This window comes from Hypanus sabinus, chromosome 13 (genome assembly GCF_030144855.1).
Source record: "Hypanus sabinus isolate sHypSab1 chromosome 13, sHypSab1.hap1, whole genome shotgun sequence".
Lineage (NCBI taxonomy): Eukaryota > Metazoa > Chordata > Chondrichthyes > Myliobatiformes > Dasyatidae > Hypanus > Hypanus sabinus.
The window spans coordinates 44,264,575-44,285,901 of NC_082718.1; the positions used below are offsets into that span (position 1 = coordinate 44,264,575).

General features: G+C 39.8%; 1 protein-coding gene across 2 annotated transcripts in view; it reads right to left on the bottom strand.

Moving 5' to 3' along the window:
- Positions 1 to 371: 371 nt before the first annotated feature.
- Positions 372 to 21,327, bottom strand: part of LOC132403817 (mucin-2-like) — a 96,644-nt gene continuing 75,688 nt past the window's right edge. The window contains exons 35-42 of one of the 2 annotated variants that reach the window (XM_059987534.1): positions 19,835 to 20,019; positions 18,153 to 18,222; positions 15,204 to 15,304; positions 15,026 to 15,057; positions 9,862 to 9,924; positions 4,546 to 4,600; positions 1,626 to 1,734; positions 372 to 773 (exon numbers count right to left, since the gene is read on the bottom strand). In XM_059987534.1, coding sequence (XP_059843517.1) covers positions 596 to 773; positions 1,626 to 1,734; positions 4,546 to 4,600; positions 9,862 to 9,924; positions 15,026 to 15,057; positions 15,204 to 15,304; positions 18,153 to 18,222; positions 19,835 to 20,019 — 793 coding nt within the window. In that variant the 3' untranslated portion in view covers positions 372 to 595. Of the gene's footprint in view, positions 774 to 1,625; positions 1,735 to 4,545; positions 4,601 to 9,861; positions 9,925 to 15,025; positions 15,058 to 15,203; positions 15,305 to 15,705; positions 16,115 to 18,152; positions 18,223 to 19,834; positions 20,020 to 21,327 lie in introns of those variants that run through there. The other variant, XM_059987535.1, reaches the window with a different exon arrangement.

Sequence of the window (21,327 nt, forward strand, 5' to 3'; positions counted from 1 at the left end):
TATAAAGTTCAAGTAACATTGTTTACCATTGCAACCTATTGAAAATGTGACTTGTGGCACTGTCCAGCCGATTTTAACAAGTGACAGCATGATCTCAACCTTTATCCTTCACTGATCCCTCTCAATTACTCCAGCAGTTTTTTTTTTATTATCAGATAGTTTTTACTGGATTGCTGTTGAAAATAACTCAAATCTGAGCAATTAATAAGACAAAGTCATTATTAATTAATAAAGAGAGCATCTGTGCATAAAGAAACAATATTAATGTTTTATGTTGGGTTCTTTACCCACAGCAGTTGCTTGACCCACTAAGTGCTTCCAGTTTTTCTAATAAGCTGAAAGTCTGAAAGAATGACATACATCAGATAAAATTTCTTTCCGTGCATTTATTGATTTTAGTAACTGTCAGTGATGTATCATCTTAACAAAATAATTGCATAGATCCCACGATTCTTTATAAGATCAGGTGGAAGTACCTTATTTTTTAAAAAGGGTTTACCAGCCAAAGCTATATCAAGAAAATCATTTAAAGTTAACTGCAGATTGGTTGCAATTTTATATTAGAGGATCAACAGATGGTAGGAATTGAGCTCAATTAAGCTAGTGTATTTTTATCACAGTTGTTACTGTTGCACTTGCAAGCTGCTATGTAAGTATAGTTGTAGGGCATGCTGACTCCTTTTCCACAATCGAGATTCACTGTCCTATTTTCAGTCCTGGTAGCTTGGCAACAACTACATTCGTTTATCATGCTTTTAGTATCAGTGTCAAATCTGGAAAATAAGAGAGTGGCAAATTGTGTATTAGTTCAAGTAAAATCAATCAATAGGAACCAAAGAATTTTAGCATAGGTTGGATGTCAGCTGAAAATTAAATACCTTAAAATACAATGAACACACCAGAATAATTAAAGTATGAAACTAAATAACTGTGATTTGTAGCAGCTCTTTTCTTTTCTCAACCTGCATATCAGAAATCTGATGTGGGATTCACATGACTTTTCACAGTGATTTCATTTTTGGTGTGTATAATTTCAAACTTTGCTTTGAACAGCAAGAAGTTTTGATAGTTCAATAAAAGGGAATTATCTTTCCTGTATTGGGATGAGGAATCTAACTCAACATCATCACCTTGCCCCTCTGGATAGTGAATGAAGGCTAAGATAAATCATTGTGACTTATGAGGAACAAAAAGGAAAGTGCAGCAGAAGTTAACATCAAATCAGAGGCAAAGCAAACTCAAAGACGTTCATAGTCTACTTCTCCTTCTTATGCTCTTTCCTTTGGCTGGAGAGGGCTTGAAAAATGTCAGAAAGATAACTGGCAAACTAAGTTGAAATATTGCTTTAATCCTGGAAGTTCTGGTTGACATCCTTGGCTTGTGTGAAGTTTGTTCTTCACTATGACCCCAGCCTCTGATTATGACTGCCCATCCAATTTCACATTACGTAATGCCATCTACTCAGACTTTTATATTGTGTAATTTGTCCCCTTTTTATGCCTGCAGTTCTTCCATGTTGAACAATTTTGTGCTATGCCACCTTCTGCAACTCTGCTTGACATTTTCCCAGGCATTTTTCTCTTTGTAATCTCTATCCACCTACAATTATTCTAAAAAGTACTTACTCAACCTTTCCAGGGCAGCTACCTTGACATTTTGCCAACTGAATTTCTGCCAAGCAGCCTGATTTTGTCTGTGTGACATTTTTGGAATAAACCAACAACTGACAAGCGTCTATGAAAAGAAAATTAAAATCAAGTCAATATTAAAAATAGGAAAAACACAAACAAACTGCTTCTACTTGCAGCAAAACAACTGCCATTATAGAACTTATATAGCAGAACATATCTAGTAGAAGGGGGAAGTGAAAGGAAATTAGTTTGGTTAGGTAGACTCCCAAGGAGCAACTAACTAAAACATAAAATATAATATTATCCTCCAACAAATGTTATGGATGACAACTGTGATGGAGGATAATGACTAATAGAATTGGAAGACTATTATGAAGCCATATAATTCTTGCAGACATTTCAAAGTGGGGAGAAGGGAAAATCAAATTAAAAGGGATTTGGTAAATTGGTTTATTATCACTACTTGTATAAGGTAAAGTAAAACACTTTGATTTGTGTTGTACTATCATACAGATTACTTTATCAGATCGGTGCATTGAGATATTACCAGGAAAATGCAATAACAGAATGCAAAATGAAGTGTTCGTTTAAAGAGAAAGTTCAATACAGGCAGATAATAAGGTGTAAGGCCATAACAAGATAGCTTGTGAGTTCAAGAGTCCATCTTTTCATTCTAGGATAACATTCAATATTTTTTTAATCTGTCCTTAAGCATGATTGTACATGCATTCATGCTTTTTCATCCCCTGCCCAATGGGAAGGGGAGAAGAGAGAATGTCCAGGGTTGAAGGGAACTTTGATTATGCTGATTACTTTAGATGCAGTGAGGTGTAAACAGAGTGTAAACGGAGGAGAGGCTGGTTTCCATGATGTGCTGTGCTGTGTCCATAACTCTCTGCAGTTTCTGCTGGTCTTGGACAGAGCAGTTGCCATACCAAGCCGTGATTATTTAGAGAGTAGGCTTTCTACGGTGTATCTATAAAAATTTGTGATGATCAAAAGGTGCTATGCCAAATTCCTTCAGCCTCTTTAGGAAATAAAGGTACTGGTGTGTTGTTTTTATTGTCTGCATGGTTGGATCAGGACAAGCTCTTGGTGATATTCACTTCTAGGAATCTTTCAACCCTTTTGATGTCTGTGGCATGGATGTAAACAAGAAAATGTGCACTGCCCCTTCCTGAAGTCGATGACCAGCTCTTTATTTTGCTAAACTGAGGGAAAGGTTTTTGGTATGACACAATGTCACTGGGCTCTCTTTCACCTTTCTTTACTCTGATTCATGGTTATTTGAGATTTGGCCCTCTATGGCATTCACCAGCAAACTTGTAGATGGAATTAGAGAAGAATCTGGCCACACAGACATGGGAAGTAAGTAGAAGACTAAGGATACAGCTTTGTGACGAATCAGTGTTAAGGAGAATCATGGCAGAGGGGTTGTTGTCTATTCATACTGACAATGGTGAGTTGGTCAGGAAGTCAAGGATCCAGTTGCAAAAGGAGGTTTTGAATCTTAGGTCTAGGAGTTCGGAGATGGGTTTACTTGGAATTATAGTTTTAAAGTTATGTCATTTTTTAACCCTCTTACTCCCTCAGATAACCTGAATGAATGAACCTTGCTCAATATGGTACTGTCCTTTACAGAATAGAAAGACCCCAGGTAGGGATTACCAATTCAGCTTAGTGGCACCACAGGTAAATATATGGGTACATAGAGGAAAATTTTAGCTGCATGTTCAAATTATAAACATTAAATAAATCAAACAGAATATATTGTACTGAACTTTTACTTGTTTATATTAAAGTACTATTTGAACCAACTGGATACTTTTGGTTATTGTTTCCATGGTTAACCTAATCGGATATATTTGACATGTGTGTACACTAAAATTCCAGACAGACACTAAAAGACCCAGAGCATTGTTGGCTCAATGGTCGCATTTCAGTGAGGGGTAATTTTCATTTTATATTTCATACTCTTCTCTATTTCTCACATGTAAAAGGAAGCCCATTGCTATCCTGGCTTTCAGAGCATCCCCATCAGACCCATTCCATTCCACCAAGGCATTTTTGGACATAGATGAAATTTGTGTCCCATCTCTATCAAGGGGATGAGTGGGGGAGTTCTCCCAGGTGCCCAAATTATTAGAATGAGAGTATAATTGAAAACAACTCAACATTGAAACAAAGGACCAACACGTACATAATATATCTACTTGCAACTTTTGTAAAATTTGTATGATTTGTCATCCGCAGCAGGGTTTATTGAGGATGGAGAAGGAAGGGGAAAGAAACAATTGAATTAGGTCGACTTAGCCTCGGGCCTGTTCACCAGATAACAGTTGCTGTATAGGTAGCTAGATCATTTTATGAAGGCTGGAGGGAAAGTAATCTGCGATTAATTAATATTTGCATTGAGTATTTTAGCTGGGTTTTCAGGATTTCCTTTCTGTCGCTAGAGAGGTATCACAGAGGCTGCTAGGTGGTTCAATTGAAATGTTTTTGTTAGCTTGCATGCTGCACCCACTTTCTTTAAGTGGCCTGTGATTGGGGTGCAGATGAGTTGTTTCCCAGAGTGAAATTGAGGAACTCCCACCCTAAATACAAAAAGGAATTCCTTGGCTTTAAAGTGTGAATTTGGGTTAATAGTTCCAAAAGCCAGATGTTGAAATCTGCTGTGTGTGTGAAAAATAGTGTGAGAAGAAATGAGAACAAATGCAATCAGATGTACAAGGATTCACATCTGAGAGATTACTAATGACTGTTGTACTGGATGTAGTGATTTTGCTCTCCAGAATGACGGAACTTTTTGAGACAATCCTCTGCCTCACACTAGAATCCAGCTGAAACACACGAGCCTGTCACAGTTTGCAACTGCTTTAAACTATAACTGGGAATAAAGATGGCACGTGAATACCTTCTTTCAATAAACATGAGTTGCAGCAGTGAACTCGATCCCAAATTGTTCTTGTCTAAACACAGTGAAAAATTATAATTAGTAAACGCCATAAACTTTATCAGAATATGAATAGCACTGGAATCAGGGAAACATAAGAATACTTGCAAATTAGGTACAGTTTGTCATTTTCAGTTAAAATATGATTTCATAGGCATCACCTTTCTCCTTGAAAACTTCAAGCAGGCTTACCTTTCACAAATTCACCACACCCCTCCGCAGCTCCAACAAACAAAACCACGTAATCCTGATAATCTTAATCAAATCGCCCTGTCATTTTGTCTCAGCCTAAAAAGTAAGCTTCAATATATCTGACATGCTCGTTTTACTACGCGACAATCACATAGTCCTGTGCTGCAGCTCCGCTTGGGGTGGCACCTCCTCTCAGGTATCCTGCTGCTGCCAGCCGCATGTCCTTCTGAACCACAGCTGATTCCATGGTTTTATAGTTGTGATACAGTGAGGGATATGCCTGGCCATATGTTTACAAATTCTGGCCATATACATTAGGTGCAGTAGACTATCAGTAGGAGCCACGTATCTATTGAGTGTCTGTAATGTATTTGTATTGTGCATCCTCATGTGGTTTGGGCAGCAGTTGGCTGGTGGCGCACGCTGTAATGTGGCGGTAGGAATAAATGAATTTAATCCTCTGTTCACCTGCACGGCGACATAGAGAGGAGGGAGTGCATTTTTTTTTGTTGACTACTCATCTTCACTTGAATTTGATTCAATTATGCTCATCTCACTCAATTTTGTTTTACGTGAATTACGGAAGAGTCAGATGATTTTAATGTTGGTTTGTAATAAAGGATTAAACATTTTTTTGACTTGGAATTCAGTTAGTTGGAAGCACATCATACAGTGTGATACTCTCTCACTTAGCCTCTCAATGACTTTTTGTTTCTTTTCAAGTAGTCCCTACATTATTTTTGGCCAGTTTTGAGCAGCTTCCGAATCTAGCCCATTTAGTGATGCCGGGCACCTTCTGTGTGAAAAAGGAATGCAAGCTGCTCACTTTTACCGTACTGTAATGAATGGATACATTTTTCCACAGGTAGAAGGTGGGGCTGGTTTATCCCTCCTCTTTGTTCAGTAGTTGCCACAGACCCAGTCTGGTATGTTTTTCAGTACTTTGCCAGTTTGGCCTGTGATCATGCTACTAGGCCACTGGTGATGATGGACATTGAAATGCATGACACCATATACTACCTTGACATTCATTTTCTTGCAGGCATTCACAATATAATCGATGTTGGAGTGTACCAGTGTTCAAGGGCTCAGGCTTTGGTGAGTAAAGGTGAAGAGAGCGCAAAACTCAAAGGTGTCAGGGAAAATACACAATTAAGAACAGGTAAGCTCTTTTTATGTCTATAAACCCTTAAACCTTAGTTCAGTGTAGGCTGGATGGTTAATGTGGTGGAATGCTCCTCCTGTGAGATGTGGGCTTTCAGCGTACCTGACGGGGTCCCTGATGGTTACATCTGCTGGAAGTGCACCCAATTTCAGCTCCTGAACACTTTACACATAGGATGCTGTAGGTCAGGGAGAGAGCTGGATGTAGTAAAGACCATCCAGGAGGGTAAAAAACTAATGGATGTAACTGTGGTGTACTCTGATGGGATTGTACTACAGACTCCCCGATAGCCACTGGGACATTGAGGAACAGAAATGCAAGCAGATTAAAGAAAGGTGTAAAACAATAGGGTTGTTTTTAGGCTCTTCCAGTTCCCTTATATAAACTGGGACCTTCATAGTGCAACTGGTTTAAATGGAACAGGTGTGAATTCTGAAGGGTTTCTTAAATCAATATGTAGATAGTCCAACATGAGAAGGGGTTGTACTGGATCTGGTGTTGAGTAATGAGTCTGGACAGCTGACTGACTTTTCAGTGGGTGAGTAGTTAGGCAACAGAGACTACAGCTCCTTAAGTTTTAAGATAGCTATAGATACGGATAAGTGTGGACCTTGAGGGAGAGCATTAAATTGAGGCAGGGCAAATTATGAGAGCTTTAGGCAGGAACAAGGAAGAGTTCATTGAGAACAGCTTTTTTTGGGCAAGTCCATGCCTGGCATGTGAAAGGTGTTTAAAGACCAACTGCACAGAATACAGGCCAAGCATCTTCCAGTCAGAAGGAAGGACAAGGATTTCAAGGTAAGAGAATCTCGGGTGATGAAGGAGGTGAAGAAACAGGAAAAGTACATAAATCTTAGGAAGCTAGAATCAAACAGAGCTCTTGAGGATTGTAAAGAAGCCAGAAAAGAACTCAAGAAGGGAATTAGGAAAGCCAGGAGGGGCCATGAAAATCCTTGGCCAGTAAGATTAAAGAGAAATACATCAGGAGCAAGAGAATAACTACGGAGATGGTAGGATCACTCAAAGATAAAGGGAGGACCATTTGCTTGGATGCAGAGAATGCGGGTGAAGTTGCTAATGAGTACTTTACATCAGTATTTACCAAGAAGAAGAGTGTAGGGGGACAGGGAGATCAGTGCTGAGAGAATTAATAGGTAAGTGAAGAGATTTCTGGGGCCTTGACCAATTTCTCTGTGCCCCCTCTAGCTGCAGGTGAGGTCCAGGAGGACTGGTGAGTAGCCAATGTTGTTCCATTATTCAAGAAGAAAAGCAGGGATAATACTGGAAACTATAAAGTGGTGAGTCTCACATCAGTGGTAGGGAAGTTACTGCGGAGAATTCTTCGGGATAGGATTTATAAGTAATTGGAAAACCATGGCCTAATTAGGGATGCCTACATGGCTTTGTGCAGGGCAAGTCATATTTTACTAACTTGAACAAGTTTAAAGACATATGCCAGTGATATTAAACCTGATTCTGATTAGGTTTTTTTTGATGAGGTGGCAAGGATGATTGATTGATGAAGATAGAGTTGTGGATGTTGTCTACGTGGACTTTAATAAGGGGTTTGACAATGCCCCTCATGGACCTCGTCTCATCCAGGTGATTAAGGTGCACGCAATCAATGGTGAAATAGCTGTTTGGATTCAGAATGGGCTTGACCACAGAAGACAGAGGGTAGTGGTCAAAAAGACTTATTCTAGCTGCAGATCCGTAATTAGTGGTGTTCCACAGGGACCTATTCTGTGACCTCTGCTGTTTGTGACATATATAAATAACTTGGATGAAGATGTCGAATGTGAGTTAGTAAGTTTGCAGATGATAGGAAGATTGTTGGTGTATTCTTTGTATAGGTGACTGGCAAAGAACACAGCGGGATATAGATCAGTTGGTATGGATGGAGAAATGGCAGATGGAATTTAACCTGGCCAAATGTGAATTGTTGCACCTTGGTAGGTCAAATTTGAAGAGAGAGTGCAGAGGTAAAATCCTTAGGTGTTGAGGAGCAGAGGGATCTTGGGGTGCAAGTTGTTAACTCCATAAAACAGGCTACACGGGTTGATAGGGTGGCTAAGAAGGCAAATGGCGTGTTTGCCTTTATTAGTTGAGGTATGGAATTTAAAAGTCAGCAAGTTATGTGACAGCTTTATAAAACTCTATAGTTAGGCAGCATCCTGAGTATTGCATACAGTTCTGTTCACTCCATGATAGGAAGGATGTCGAGGCTTTGGAGAGGGTGCAGAAGAGGTTTACCAGGATGCTGCCTGAATTAGAGAGCATGTGCTATAACAAGAGGATGGACAAACTTGGGTTGTTTTCTATGGAGTGACAGAAGCTGAGGGGAGATCTGTTAGGGGTTTATAAGATTATGAGAGGTGTGGACAATGTCTTTTCCCCAGGGTTGAAATGCATAATACCAGAGTGTATGTATATAAGTTGAGAGGGTGTAAGTTTTTATACAGAAAGTGGGCAATGAAAGTAGCTCCACAAATAAGCCAGGAAATTATGGGCCAGTGAGCCTGACATCAGTAGTGAGTAAGTTATTGGAAGGTATTCTAAGGGACCAGATTTGCACTGTAAGTATTTGGATAGACAGAGACTGATTAGGGATAGTCAATATGCCTTTGTGTGTGGTAGATCATGTCTAACCAATCTCACAGAGTTTTTTTGAGGAAGTTACCCCTAAAGTTGATGAAGTCAAGGCAGTGGATGTTGTCGACATGGGCTCTAGCAAGACATTTGACAGGTTTGTCAAGAAACTACAATTGCTTGGTATTCAGGAAGAAGCAGTAAATTGGATTAGCCATTGGCATTGCAGGAGAAGCTAGAGATTAATAGTAGACAGTTCTCTCTCTGACTGGAGGCCTGTAACTACTGGGTGTACAGCAGGAATCAATGCTGAGCCTGTTGTTGTTTGTCATCTATATCAATGATTTGGCCTATAATGTAATTAACCAGTTTGTGATGACATGAAGATTGGGGACATAGTAGACAGTGAGGAAGCTTGCAGTGGATCTAGGTCAGCTGAAAAAGTGAGATGAAAAAATGGATGATGAAATTTAATGTAAGAAGTTTGCGGTATTACACTTTGAGAGGACAAACTGGGGTGGGGCACCAACGAGTGCACTGGAACAGAGTGATTTGGGACTAAGATTCATAATTCTCTGAAATTGATGTCACAAGTATACAGGGTAGTAAATAAAGCTTTTGGCACTTTGGCCTTCATAAATTAAAGTATTGAATACAAGAAATGGATGTAGTGTCGAAGTTGTACAAGACTTTGGTTTGGCCTGATTTAGAATATTGTGTGCAATTCTGTTCACTTATTTAAAGGAAAGATACCAATATGTTTGAAAAAATACAGAGAAAATTTACAAGGATATTGATAGGAATTGAAGAGCTGAGTTATACGGAAAAGTTGAACAGATTATGACTTTATTCCCTAGAGTGTATGAAAGTGACGGGAGATATGATAGAGGTATACCAAATTGTGAGGGGTATAGGATAGGGTAAATGTAAGCAGGCTTTTTCTGCTGAGGATAGTGAGAGGGTGGAATGAACTGCATGGTGGAAATGGTGGATTTGGATTCAATTTCAGCATTTTAAGAAAAAATTGGATAGTTACAAGGATGGAGGGGAATGGAGGGCTATGGTCCTGGTGCAGGTGGATGGGACCAGGCAGATTAATAGCTCGACACTGACTAGATGGGCAGAAGGGCCATTTTCTGTGCTCTAGTGTCCTATGCCTCTCTGACCAATGTACGAAAGAAGACATGCTGTGCAAATGAGCTTGAGTTGTAGAGTCCATGAGTATGTCCCTTTTCTTCAAGTTCTTCAAGCATTTCTGTTACTTTTTTAAATTTTATCAACCCACTGATATGTACTAAGCAGAACACATTTAAATAAAATGTGACACCAACTTGAGATTTAATGCATTTCTGGAAGATGCATTCATCAGGGGAATTTCTCCATATTTCTCCTTCCTAGGAATGAAGCATACAGAAGAAGGTGTCATATAGTTTCCAAATAAAAACAAAGTCAAATGTAAGCCACTGAGAAATTTCATTGGACTATACATGGAAATATCTTGCTTTCTTGTGCTTCCTTCACAAGCAATTTCTGGATATCCCAGTATTCATCATATCCTGGTGTTCCAGGGCTTATTTGCAGAAAAAATGTTTTGGCAGCATGCCTTAGGGTAAAAATGTGTTAAATCTAAAAAAAAACTTCTTAATTATGAGTAACTGTTTTAGTATTTACTAGTACATTAGTCTAAAGAATGGGACCTAAATCATGACTGGAACTCAAATGGAAAATCACTCAATTCACTCTTCCTCTACCAGCCTATATAGTTATAGAATGGAACAGAACCTTATTGTTATTGCTCAAAACAACGAGATTACTATGTTACTCTAGTCCATGTAAAACAGATATTACAATGCGTGTGGTATGGCTTAATAAAAGAAATCCCATATTTACGTGCAACAAGTGACTTTGATATAGCATAACATTCAAAGGCTATTGGCAAGCCAGGGTGTAGCATTATTCATCTCCACAACAGCCCCCGGAAAGAAGTTGTTTATCAGTTCTTATTGTGTTGTCTAAGATGTTTCTATATCTTCTTCCAGATGGCAGGAGATTGAACAGACAGTATCTAGAATGGGATGGGTCTTTAATGATGCTATGAGTGTGCTGTAGGCATCAAGAGTTGTAGATTCAGGTCCAGTTGTTACGTGTTTGTTGACTATAAAACCGTCCAAAAATAGGAGGTTTTCTGAGAAAAGTTCATTTGAACTCATTAACCTCCATTCTTACAATTTTACGAGTTTTGATTCTGTTCCAGAACTCTTCTTTTCCCACATCTGCAGATCCTAATCTCCCCTCTGATCAAGCCTTCATGTTTCAAATTTCCCATGGATACACCTATCCCTTGAGGGTTCTCAACTCTTTCTCTGAATTATTTCCCTATTCTATTCCTGATAGCTCATTCCCTTCTTTTCTCTTCAAATTCTCACAGCCTTGAAGGCTTTGTCATCTTTCTCAGAACACTTTCCTCTCATAACTCTATCTCTAGCTACAAATCTTTATTCATTTCCATAATTCCGCCATGATGTTGCAATTCTCTCTCTGCAGTTTTTCCAAGTCTCCTTCCCAGCCTAGATCTTAATTATCCCTTCTCTCCGTCATCTGCACTGCATTCCTCCCAGGTCTCAAGTCTGATTCATTTGTTCACCATATTCATAGACCTCAATATAAATGTGTCTAAAAAAGAGAAGGTGTTGTTTCCAGAGTGTTTTTTTTTTTGCAATTACATTATACAAGTTAACCCAGGCTGCCTGTTCATATTCTATACCTTCACAGTATAGTCCGGGTGAATTTTGACCTGGCCCAAGAATCCCCTCATAACAAGTGTCTATGCCAAATATCTATTTACATGTGCAATCATAATCAATTGAAAAAGGACGTGGAGGCACGGAGAAACATTGGGAAATTCCAGGAAGACCTTCGTTGCTGCTGCTGCTGTGAGGTCCAGGACTCTGCTGGGAAGAACAGGCCCCCAGTCCTCGGGGTCGCGTTGCCGATGGCCATTGGTGGGGCCGTCTTAATACGCTCGACAGAGGATGGTGCTCGGAGAAGCTGTGCCGGAGGGGATGGTCGTCGGCTCGGAGGTTCGACGGACTGAGGTCGCTTTCAGTGTGTGCTGTGTCTGCGAGGCTGGTTTCGACGGAGCTTCCATCGTGTGCTGCATCTGCGAGGCTGCATCAGGTGGGGCCTTGGAAGTCCATAGCGGGGGTACTCCCTTCTGCTGCCGGCGTGGGATGGCGAGTCTGTCGGGACCCTGGGGACTTGTGGAAACTGTGGTGATTTCTTTTGAACTTACAGTCCTTTAACATCTTGGACTATTTTTACTGTGCCCATAGTTTTTTTTTATCAATTATGCTATTGTTTGCACTGTTGTAACTACATGTTGTAATTATGTGGTTTTGTGCAGGTCTTGTAGCTTTGGTTTTTGGTCTTGTTTTTGTCTGGTGGATTTGGAGCTCCTTTCCGGGGAACGCACTAGATGGTAGCGCGATATTAATACGCAGCAGCCTCCCCGGACTCTGGATTGGGGATTGCCAAACGTTATGTGGATTTTCTGGTGTAGTCTGTTTTGTCATATGCTTTTGTGATATCATTCTGGGGGAACGTTGTCTCATTTTTTAACTGTATTTCATTTGTAGTTTCTAAATGACAATAAACTGTATCTGAATCTGAATCTGATTTAGAATGTATAAATAGCCTAAATGACATGAATAAATGGGCGATTAATCCTTAATTAATGTTTCAGAGATCTAAAGTCCATTTCAATAGATACGGGTCAAATTTGACCTGGAACAGCCTCAACGTACAAAAATTTGTAGCACATGTATAAAAGTATAAAATTTTTAAATATTTTCATTTTTGCACATTTTGGGTCACTTTAGGAAAAGCTATCAAATTTTGGCTAAAAAATGGCATGTAGCATGTTTTTACCACTGTCAAATGTCAAAACGGGTCAAATTTGACCCAAACAGTATGTAAGGCTTAAGATGGCATGGAGAATTTTGTCCTGTCATGTGGTTATGATGGAGAGCAGATTTCATGAATATTATAATGCTTATAATGTTATAATCTCCAAATCTTTCAACTTTTAAGCCTTTTAGATGCCAAATAACATTTGCTCATAAATTCAGTGTGATACAATAAATATAATTTATTTGTTCTGTCTACATTGCTGAGACCTGATAGCACCTCTCACACACCTCCCCTTACTTACCCCTTGAACAGGACCTCACTAAGGAGAATAAGACCATTGTCCCACACCATCATCAAGCTCTGATTCTGGAGATCTCCCAACCACTGCTGTCAACTTCACAGTTCTCTTACCCTGAACCGGTTGCTTATACTTCATACCCAAGATCCACAAAAGCTGACTATCCTATTAGGCCCATTGTTTCTTCCTGCTCATGCCTCATTGAAATGGTGTCTGCATACCCTGACTCCACTTTGTCCCCCTTGGTCCTGTCCCTTGCTATCTACATCCATGACACTTCACTTGCTCTCCATCACTTCAATTACTTTAAGTTCGCTGGCCCTGATCACCTCATTATACTATGAACATCTTGTCTCAATACATTTCTAACACTCATCAGGAAAGCCTTAAAGTACTCCACTTCTTTCTGGACAATTGATCTTACCAGTTCCCCAACACCACTACCCTCCCTCGTCTGGCCAAAATGGTTCTCACCCTCAATAATTTCTCTTTTAGCTTCACCTACTTTCTCCAAACCCACGGTTTAGCCATGTGCACCCACATGGGCCTAAGCTATGCCTTTCTCGTCATCAGCTACATGGAATAGTCCATGTTCCAAGCCTACACTGGTAATGCTCCCCAACTCTTTCTAAGCTACAATGCATTGGTACTGCTTCCTGTAACCCATGCTGAGCTTGGCAATTTTATCAACTTTAGCCTGCACTCAGATTTACTTGGTCCATCTGACACCTCTCCTCTTTCTTGATCTGTATCCATCTCTGCTGATACCTTTCATGAACCTACCGACTCTCATAGCTCTCTTGAATATACCTCTTACCACCCTGTCACTTGTTCTCAGGATAAGGTTTTCCATTCTAGAGCATCTGAGAAATCCTCCTTTTTCAAAGAACAGTTTTCCCTTCTTCTACCATCAATGCACATCTACCCTCACCTGAATTCCTTCCATTTACCCCACATGTGCCCTTACCCAATCCTCCTGCTGCCCTAACAGGGATGGGATTCCCCTTGACACCTCACCAGCCTCAGCATCCAGCACAACATTCTCCATAATTTCCTCCATCTACCACAGGATCCTACCACTAAGCACCTCCCCCCCACCCCTCCCCCACCATCTCTCCACTTATCTCCGCAAGCTGGACATGCGCCATGGCAGGTGATAGGTGAGACAAGTTGAGGGGAAGAAAATGGATGGGTAGAGAAGGGGGGATGAAGTGAAAAGCTGGGGGGGGGGTGTGATTGGTGGGAGATGTCACGTAAAATTGATGAAATTGATGAACTCAGCATGTGTCACAGGAAGCAGTACCAATGCATTGTAGCTTAGAACCAGATTGGGAGCATTACCAGTGCATGCTTGGAACATGGACTGTTCCATGTAACTGATGAAAAGCCAGGCAAAGCTTTGGTCCAAAATGTTGACTGTTGCTCTTTTCCATAGATGCTGCCTGGCCTGCTGATTTCCTCGAGTATTTTGTGTGTGATGTGCCACACGTGCACCTCTCCTCCCTCACCACCTATCAAGGCTCTAAGCAGTCCTCCTGGGCAAGGTGACACTTCACTGGTGGGTCTGTTGGAGTCATCTACTGGTCCTCTACAGCGAGGAGACCAGATATAGATTGGGCAACAGCTTCATCAAGCACCTTTGGTCAATCCACAACAAAAGGCTTGACATCTTAGTGGCAACCCATTTCATTTAACCTCATTCTCATTCTGACATGTTTGTTAATGGCCTCCTCTACTTCCCCAATGAGACTGCACTTAGGCTGGAAGAGCAACACTTCATATTTCATTTGGGTAGCCTTCAACCTGATGGTATAGCATTGGTTCCTCTAACTTCTGGTAATTTCTGCCACTCCCTCTTTTCCATTTTCATTTCCCTCTCACCCCTTCTTTTGCCTTCACCTACCCATCAACTTCCTCTGAAACTCTTCTCCTTCCCTTTCTCCAAAGGCCCACCATCACCTCCTTTCAGATTCCTTCTTAGACCGTTAACTTTTCCACCAATCACCTCTCAGCTTCTCACTTCATCCTGCCCTCTTCTCCCAATCTACCTTTAACTCGTCTCACCTATCATCTGCCAGCTTCTACTCCATCCCCTCCCCCACTTTCTTATTCTGGTTTCATCACCCTTCCTGTCCAATCCTGATAAAAATTTATGCATAGATGCTGCCTGACATGTGGAGTTCCTCCAGGATTTTTTGTATATTGCTCAAGTTTTCCAGCATCTGCAAAATCTCTTGTGAATAAAGTTTTTTTAAATTATGTAGTGGTTTGAAAAAAAAAGCACTTACATATCTTCTATTTCCTGAACTGTCTGTGCAACCTGTAAAACAGAGTATTACCTTACTGTCAGCATATTTCCACAAATTGCAAATAGAATTAATCATTAATTAAATATCAGTTTACTTAAAGTTTACTGTTGATCAAGTGGCTTGTGCTTTTTTTTTAACTAAAAATGAAGCAACTCACTCGATTGAATGCATGCAGTCCTGTTTTCAGAAAGAATCGTTCCATTTGGACAAACACAACCTTCTGACAGGGGGGATAATTTCAGGTTACGTGTCAGCTTGCTGAAAAACAGGTTTGTTTGAAAGAAATGAAAATAGCACTTTTATTAAACTGGTGAATGTAAAAGTGGCTTCAAAGTTAATACTTGCAAGCAGAACTAGTGCCACACCTGTCCCTACACCTCCTCCCTCACCACCATTCAGGGCCCCAAACAGGTGACATACTTCACCTAATGTCTACTGGGGTCATATACTGTGTTCGATGCTCCTGGTGTGCCCTCCTGTATATCGGTGAGACCCAACGTAGATTGGGAGACCACTTTGCCAAGCATCTATACTCGGCCTGTCAGAACAAGTGTGATCTCCCAGTGGCCACTCATTTCAATTCCAGTTCCCATTCCCATTCCGATTTGTTCATCCATGGCCTCCTTCAATGTCGTAGTGAGACCACACTTGGGTTGGGTAGTCTCCAATCTGATGGCATGAACATCAATTTCTCAAACTTCCAGTAGTGCCTCCCCGCCCCATCTTCACCCTCTCTCATGTTATCTCCTTGCCCGTCCATCACCTCCCTCTGGTGCTCCTCCCTCCCTTTTCTCTTTTGTCCATGGCCTTCTGTCTCTTTCACCAATCAACTTCCTAGCACTTTGCTTCATCCCTCCCCTCCAAGTTTCACCTATCGCCTGGTATTTCTGTCTCCCCTCCCCCACCTTTCAAATCTACTCCTCAGCTTTCTTCCCCCAGTCCTGCCAGAGGGTTATGGCCCAAAACAATGACTTTGCTTTTTTCCATAGATGCTACCTGACCTGCTGAGTTCCTCCAGCATTTTGTGTGGGTTGCTCAGATTTCCAACATCTGCAGATTTTCTCTTGTCTGCAATGTAATGTTAGTGGGTTATGGTCAAACAGGATGTACAGTACTGCATCATGAAGGTACAGGTGAGATGTTGGATTATTGGAATAGTAATGTGGATCACTGGGAAGGTAGGGAGACATTTTTCCTTAATTATTGTAGGAGTATCTGGCACAGAATTTGATCAGTAGGACTACTACTGCACTCACCACAGTAATTAGCCATTGCCCCACCTTTTGTAGTTCAATCCAAGGAATTTATTGAGTGTCCTGATAAGTGATGCCACACATAGACCTATGGTTTTAGATAAAATAGTTGGGTTATGTGATGTGGTACATAGCAACCGGCACAGGGATCCACACTGAATTTGGAGTCAGGTCTATTATCACTGACATATGTCGTCCAATTTATTGTTTTGCTACAGTGGAAATAGTGGAATATCTAAAATATACTATAAACTATAATAACAATATATATAAATAATGCAAAAGGAGAACAAAAGAATAGTATGGAAACCTTTGACATTAACCAAGGTTCCCCCCACCCCCACCCACAATACACACAAACCTTTCCCCTATCAACTTACAAACAGCTGATGCTGCTTAAATTTGGATTCTTTGAGAAGCATTTAACAATGAGTAAAGATGAAATAAAATGAGTTAAAATTTTCAAGTAGAATGAAATATATTAAAGATGTTGTCATTATGCTTTAATTAAGTTAAACAAGTTTTTTTAATGTAACTCATTTTTATCATTCTGATTCAAAACTGCAAAACCTCCATGGAAGTGAATGGGTTTCAGAATGTGTGCCAGGTCAGAAGATGTCAGACTGTCTCTTTGCCCTGCTCCAAGAGCAATATGTGGATTCCCCAGTTTAAATATTTGCATCTCTCAGCAAGTCCATGCTTCACCATTGGACTTCACGCAGAGTCCAGTTACATAACATACTGGCAGATTTGACAGCTGTTATCATATTTGAGGTTTAAGTAATTAGTTATATGTACATCAAATTGCTGAAATTAATTGTACCTTGTTTGGGTAAATTCTGACAGTTTGCTAATGAAATGCTTGCATTGATCGACATGATTCTGTCCAATGTATTCTCCTCAAATGGTATTTAAAAAAATCTATGAAGCTATCACATTGCTTAATCCAGTTAACATCATACTGTTTAACCAGACTAAGAATCAAAAGATTGCAGATGCTAGAAAATTTGAAATAAAACAAAGTGTTCTGAAGATATTCAGAGGACAGGTAGGATCTATGGAATGAGAAGCAATGCTTAAGTTTTGAGTTAATCATCCTTCATCTTAACTAGAAATTGGTTCTCTAATTTACTGTATTACAGGTATTCCTCATTTTCTCCACTCCATGTTTAAACCCACTGATTTTACAATATTTCCAGTTTTGACAAAGAATTATTGGCATGAAATATTAATTATTTTTCTCTGTCTACAGACTTGCTGACTGCTTCCAGACTTTTCTCTATTTGGGAAAATTATTCAAGAAAGTCATTTGATTTCATTACCTCAAAGATACTTCTGAAGGTGCACCACTTGTTCACCATGAATGAACTTCTCACTAGTGAACAAAATCTGGAATATTCCATTGCAGTTTGTTTATATCATGAGATGAGGAGGAAATCCTTTAGCTAGAGAGTATGAATCAGTGGAATTTGTGGAGGGCAAGTCATCAGTATATTTAAGATAGAGATTGATAGACTCTTGATTAGTCAGGGCATGAAGGGATACAGGAAGAAGGGGATTGGGGCCGAGAGGGAAATACATCAGCTATGATGATGTGGCGGAACAGACTTGATGGGTCAAATGGTCTCATTTTGCTCCTATATCTAATGGTCTTCTTCTGTTAAAAATAAAATTTGTGTAGTGTATGTTTTTTTTCTGAGAAATAGTTTTGTGCTAAATTTCTTCTCTGTAGTAACAGAGATATTTATGGTTATACTGTATGTACCTTTGTTCAACATGGCTTAAAAGCCATTTTTCAATATAGAAAATCAGCAGACAGTTCCTTCAGTGCATTGCTGACAACTTATACTTACTTGTTTTCAAAGTCATTATTGTCCTGACTTGCACAAGGCTCGTAAACCATCCAATTTGGGCAGCTGTATTCTTGAAAAGCAAATAAAAATGTGACATGTTTAGTATTAAAGTACTCTGATAAATATCAACAAGCAATTATGTGCCAGTGATAAACTGGTGACGTAGCAGCTGGTACTGCCTCACAGATTCATGCATCTGGTTTTGAGCCAGACCCTGTGTACTGTCTGTAAGGAGTTTCCTTGCGACTACCTGCATTTCTGTCTGGTATTATGATTCAAAGTACAAAGTAATTTTATTATTGACGTGCATATATGTTACCATATACTACCATTGGATTCATTTTTTTGCAGACATTTACATGAAAAAAGAAATATAACAGAATTTTACCAAACATAAACAAAAGCTTTAAGATATCAATGTGAAAAAGAAAACAAAATGTGCAAATGAAAATAATACTGAGAACATGAGTTGTTGAGAATCCTTGAATGTGAGTCTTTAGATCATGGAATCAGTTCATAAAAGTGGTGGATGAAGTTATTCACGGTAGTTACGAGACTCGTGGTTGTAGGGTTGTTTCTGAAGCTGGTGCTGTGGGACCTAAGAGCTCTGTACCTCCTAGTTGATGATAGTAGTGAGAAGAGAGCATGGCCTGGATAGTGCGGGCCTCGAGGATGAATACTGCTTTCCTGTGGGTGTGCTCCATGTAAATATACTAAATGGTGGGGAGGGTTTCACCTGTGAAGGAATGGCTGAATCCACTGCTTTCTGTAGTCTTGTTTCCACCCATATCCCAGATATTTGCTGATATATTTCTTAACACAAGTAAGAGGCAAAAAAGGAGGGGAGTTGATGGGCATGCGTGAGAACAAGTTGCAAGGCTGTTGAGGAAAAGGGAATGGAATGGGTCTGATGGCACTGCTCTCCACAACCTAGTGTGAACTTGATTGGCTGAATGGTTTCCATTTGTGTTGTATCAGTTTAAAATAAATAAATAAATCTGTATTATTGTTGTGGTAATTATAAACTTCAGTTAGTATCTGAATGGTAATAAATCATAAAATATCTGATCTTGCCATTTGACCTTTTTTTTAAATGAAATATTTGTCAGTGACATATCCTCAATGACTTTCTTTGGCAACTTATTTTGTGCATCAACATCCTCAAGTTAAAGCTCACCTTTAACCGTCAGCTGTAGCTGAGGTGCAGAACGCTGCACATCAAAGTCTGGATATTCATGCCGCACGTTGTATCCTCACTGACAAAATGAACTAAATCAAGCCAAATGATTCACATCTCATTCTGTACTCCTGCTGTACAGAATCTTGCGTTGGCTGTGCAGGAGGATACAGGCTGCTGTATTCCTCACTCAAACTCTAAGAAATGTTGCCAGGAATAATAAACTCTAAATACAAATTCTGTGTTCATCTCCCAACTGCCACAATGCAGTAATTCATAGAGGATGGCAAGTTTACAAAATTCAGATAATCAGTTTCAGTGTAGACATTGTGACCATTAGAATAATTTAATTTAGTTTAAAGAATATTGGAAGTCTATATTTTCGAAGCTTCATTTTACATGAAAACATCCCAGTTATCAACTCCTTCTGGATAGAAAAGTTTGTGATTCTTTCTTAATGAACATGTCACATTTGGAATATTGATGACAATTATTTAATACTTACTACAATAGCCATTTGTTAATGTTCTCCAGTCAACACATATGCTTATGCTTCTACAAGCCAGGGCACAAGCTTGTAAGCTGGCACAGGCAATTTTTGTAGCATTTGTGTTGCATTGGTCAAAGAGACAAGAGTTGTAATACTGGTAAACTTCCTGGGGAATAAGATTTCTGCATTTTTCAAATGGTCTATGATGTAAACAGAAAAGAGAAAATGTAAGGGTAATTGTTCTTCATCCTCAGAATGAATTTGAAGTGTTTAACCTAACAGGCTAAATTTCCTTGAGTTCACTGATAAACATAACTATCAGTTGTGTGACCCACCATGCCCTGCTAACCATTGTCTTACTCCCAGTTTTGACTCCTGGATGAGTTTCATAGCACCTATCCCACCTTTTATAATAAAGGAGTAAGTGGCTTCTTGCCTGATGAATAGGAATGACATTTAAGCGAAGTTAAGTATATTTTGTACATGTTGCAGATGTTATTTAGATATAAAGAGACTGAGACATAATTTATCCTTACTATTTCTTCACCCAGTGCACTCAGGAATGCACCACTGGATGCTCATCCACTGGCAGTAAGAGTGATTGAAAGATATAAAATCCTAAAGCGTCCTTACAGGGTAGTTGTGGGAAAGGGTTTTTATCTTAAGGAAAATCTTGAATTATATGTCACTATTTAAAAAGAAAGGGTTAACTGGACTGCTCTCCAGATCACTTTGAGTGTTGAAACTCTCTTCCTCAAAGGGCAATGAAGTGGAACCTTCGAATATTTTTAAGATAGATACTCAGCTGTTTGAGAGCAAATAGGAATTTGGAGTTGAGATTACCAAAGACTATTTATTTTAATAAATGTCAGAGCAGCCTTGATGGGTGAGTGGCCTACTCAAGCTCATCATTCATACACTTGCTTGTAAATTATCTGGCCCTATATATTGTGCGGGTAGCATGCAATTTGTGGGCTGGTTCTAGAGCAGTCAGACCCAAGTGGGCACATATCAGCAAAACACAATTCTAACTTGCACTTGTGTGGTTTATTGTAATAGTCAGTCCCTGGGAGGACATGATCCATTGATGGACTTGCCTCCTGGTATACGGAACCAGCGGATAAATAATGGAACTTAGCAACAGCCTAATACAGTGAACAGTAGGGCTCTAGAAAATACGGACAAAAGTAGCATAGGATACACATCCAGGTATCCCTAAAAGTGACAACACAGGTGAATAAAAACATGAAGAAGACAGGGGATGTATTCCTTCATTGGAAGTTGCATGGATGGGCTGAGAAGTTGTATACCAACTTTATAAACAAGGCACGCACAGTATTATGCAGATCTCTGGCCATCATGCTAAAGGAGGGATGTGACTGTGCTGGAGAAGGTGCAGAATAGATGATGCCTGATTGGTGAATTACAGTGATTAGGAGATTGAATAGGCTGGGTATACCTGGAGTGAAGGAGACTGAAGGAGTGATCTGATAGATACAAAGATAGGT